The sequence below is a fragment of the Octopus bimaculoides genome, chromosome 19 (assembly GCF_001194135.2).
Source record: "Octopus bimaculoides isolate UCB-OBI-ISO-001 chromosome 19, ASM119413v2, whole genome shotgun sequence".
Taxonomy (NCBI): Eukaryota; Metazoa; Mollusca; class Cephalopoda; order Octopoda; family Octopodidae; genus Octopus; species Octopus bimaculoides.
In genome coordinates, this window is record NC_068999.1 from 22937926 (window position 1) to 22940424 (window position 2499).

Sequence of the window (2499 nt, forward strand, 5' to 3'; positions counted from 1 at the left end):
ATATATATATATACATACGCGCGCACACACAAACAGACAGACAGACAGACAGATAGATAGATAGATAGATAGATAGATAGATAGATAGATAGATAGAAGGCAATGAGCAAAAACGAAGATAACACACGAGAGACAATTTTAAAGAAATGTATGATTTGAGCGCTTAAAAAGAAGAGAAAGTGTCTTGACGTTTCGGACACTAGTCCTTTATCTGAATATGGAAAAGAAAAAAATAATGTAATGAGAAAAGGAAATGGGAAAGTAATACAATGAAAAAAATGTGGTTGGTAATAAAGAAGAAAGGAGTTACAGTTATGCATGTTAGGAGGCTGGAAACGAAAGAAGATGGAGGAGAAAAAGGGAAGATGAGAGGTCGTCGCTAAGAGTGAGTGAAGTGTAGGAAGCAATGAAAAAAAGGAGAAAAGCGTTCGCATAAGCATTACAAATATATATTCGGCAATAAGCATAAAAGGAAGAAAACATAGGAGTGACAAGTTGTATTAGTTTAACGCTTAAAAAGAAGAGAAAGGGCGGAATAAGAACATCTGTTAAAGATTATACCCAAATCTACTTGAGGGAGGCTGTGAGAAAATATATGCTATATGCTGAAAGATCTACAGCAAGTGTATGCTTTTGTGTACGATTGTGTTGTTGGTTTGCTCCTATCAGCTCCCAACTAGCAAACCTATGGTTAAAAACGCTATCACTTGCAGGTCTAAGTAAAACTTAAGGGATCCCTTATTCATGTCTGTATGTTGATAATCCAGTGAAGAGGAACAGAAATAGAAAACCTATTAATTAACCCCATAGAATAGTTAAAATAGAAAACTTGCTTGAAGCCTCAAGGAGAAATTGTTTTCATTTCGATGATGACAAATGTGTCATTCTTTTGTTAATTTATCTTTACCATGACTTAATGATAGTGTTTCTAACATCAAAAAATTGCAAAATATTTCAGTATTTCATTAATTCCTATTTTCTTTTTTATCTTTACAGTCAAACGTTTTAGCAAGTCCCTATAATCAATTAGTTCCTTCGTTGTGCTTTGGCCTATCAGCCATCGTTGCCGGATGTTTTGCTCTCATTCTGCCGGAAACGCTAAACAGGCATCTTCCCGATGATATTGCAGAAGCAGAAAATCAAGAAAGGTTAGTTATCGACAAATTATTTCATATTTACATTTGAGAAGAACCATCTTAGCTATTTAATAACACAGAAAATCTTTTATATTCACTTTTCTTATGTCTTTAGGTGTCGAAATGTCACGGAAACATTTCTACTGCAACTGTTGAATATTAGTAACTAACGAGTTTCTATAGGCGTGTTTTCTTTTTGTTTGTTTTTTATTATATCATTCTCAGTCATACGGGTCTGGCTTGTAATTGTTTAACCTTTAACATGTATCACCGTTAGTATATGTTAAGCTCAATACTTCTGCTTGTCTATATATTTGTACTTTTATTAGTGACATTCGTACTGTATACAATAAAAACACTCCAATAGTTGATGTTCAATAGTTGTAGAAGAATGTGTCAATGACCAGGTCACAAATTTGCACCGAAGATTTTGACATGCCAAAAAAATAAACGAAAGGAGATATGAAATTTGAATTATTCTTAAATGGCAAAGATGGCTCTTCTAAGATGCGATTACTTCACTTTCAGCACAAAGTCTCAGATCACTTAACAAACAAGTACAATTCAGATATGTCATATTTTCTTTCTGAAATTATTAAATGGACTTCCGTGAGTTGTTATTGTTTGGGTCCATGTCATCCCGGGACATTCCTGCTGTGATCTTTTTTCTTTCTTTTTTTCTAAAGTAGTGTTTAGGTATACATTATCCAATGTGCATTTCCTATTTTAAGGCGACAGTATGAGATTTGATGGATATTTGTCAATTATTAGAGCAAGTAGAGTGACCATACAGAGACTATCTCGTTCGTTCGAGCGATCGTGTCTGCTTGTCACCGTAATACCTAAGAAGAAGTGTGCAGTAAAATACATTAATTATCAGTATATTACTGATATATTCTTTAAACGAATCCGGATGTATGAGCATAGATTCAACTTGAGGAGGTTTTGAAATCCAACCTCACAGGCTGATTTCGATCACTACCAAGATATTTCTTCTAACATTCTACCAAGTTGCAGCAATGGAGTAACCATTCACCTGTAGCGAATGGTGTTATAATATTTCAACTTCACTATTTTTTCCATGTCTGATGTCTTCATATTCGTCTAGAGTTTTGTGTGTGTGTGTGTGTGTGTGTGTGTGTGTTTCTGACATTATTCTATCTAATCAGTCTTCAGTTGCCACCACACACAATAATTTCGGAGTTGTCCCTCTTGCAATTTTAACAAGAATTACAAGTAACGCCAATGATTTTTCGCTTTATTACTGGCGTATTTGAATTAAAACCTTTTTCGGATTCATAACGTTATGTTAGCTATATATAACGTAAGAACTTACCCTTTTTTCTCACTGGTGCCAGATGCC

General features: G+C 34.4%; 2 protein-coding genes across 2 annotated transcripts in view; both read left to right on the forward strand.

Moving 5' to 3' along the window:
- The window catches only part of LOC106871640 (organic cation transporter protein), a 47895-nt gene extending 46695 nt beyond the window's left edge, over nt 1-1200 (forward strand). Inside the window, exon 9 of the mRNA XM_014918213.2 lies at nt 997-1200. Coding sequence (XP_014773699.1) covers nt 997-1185 — 189 coding nt within the window. The 3' untranslated portion in view covers nt 1186-1200. The remainder of the gene's footprint in view (nt 1-996) is intronic.
- LOC106871644 (calcium and integrin-binding protein 1) overlaps nt 1-2499 on the forward strand; it is a 443076-nt gene that overhangs the window by 233552 nt on the left and 207025 nt on the right. The window lies entirely within an intron of this gene.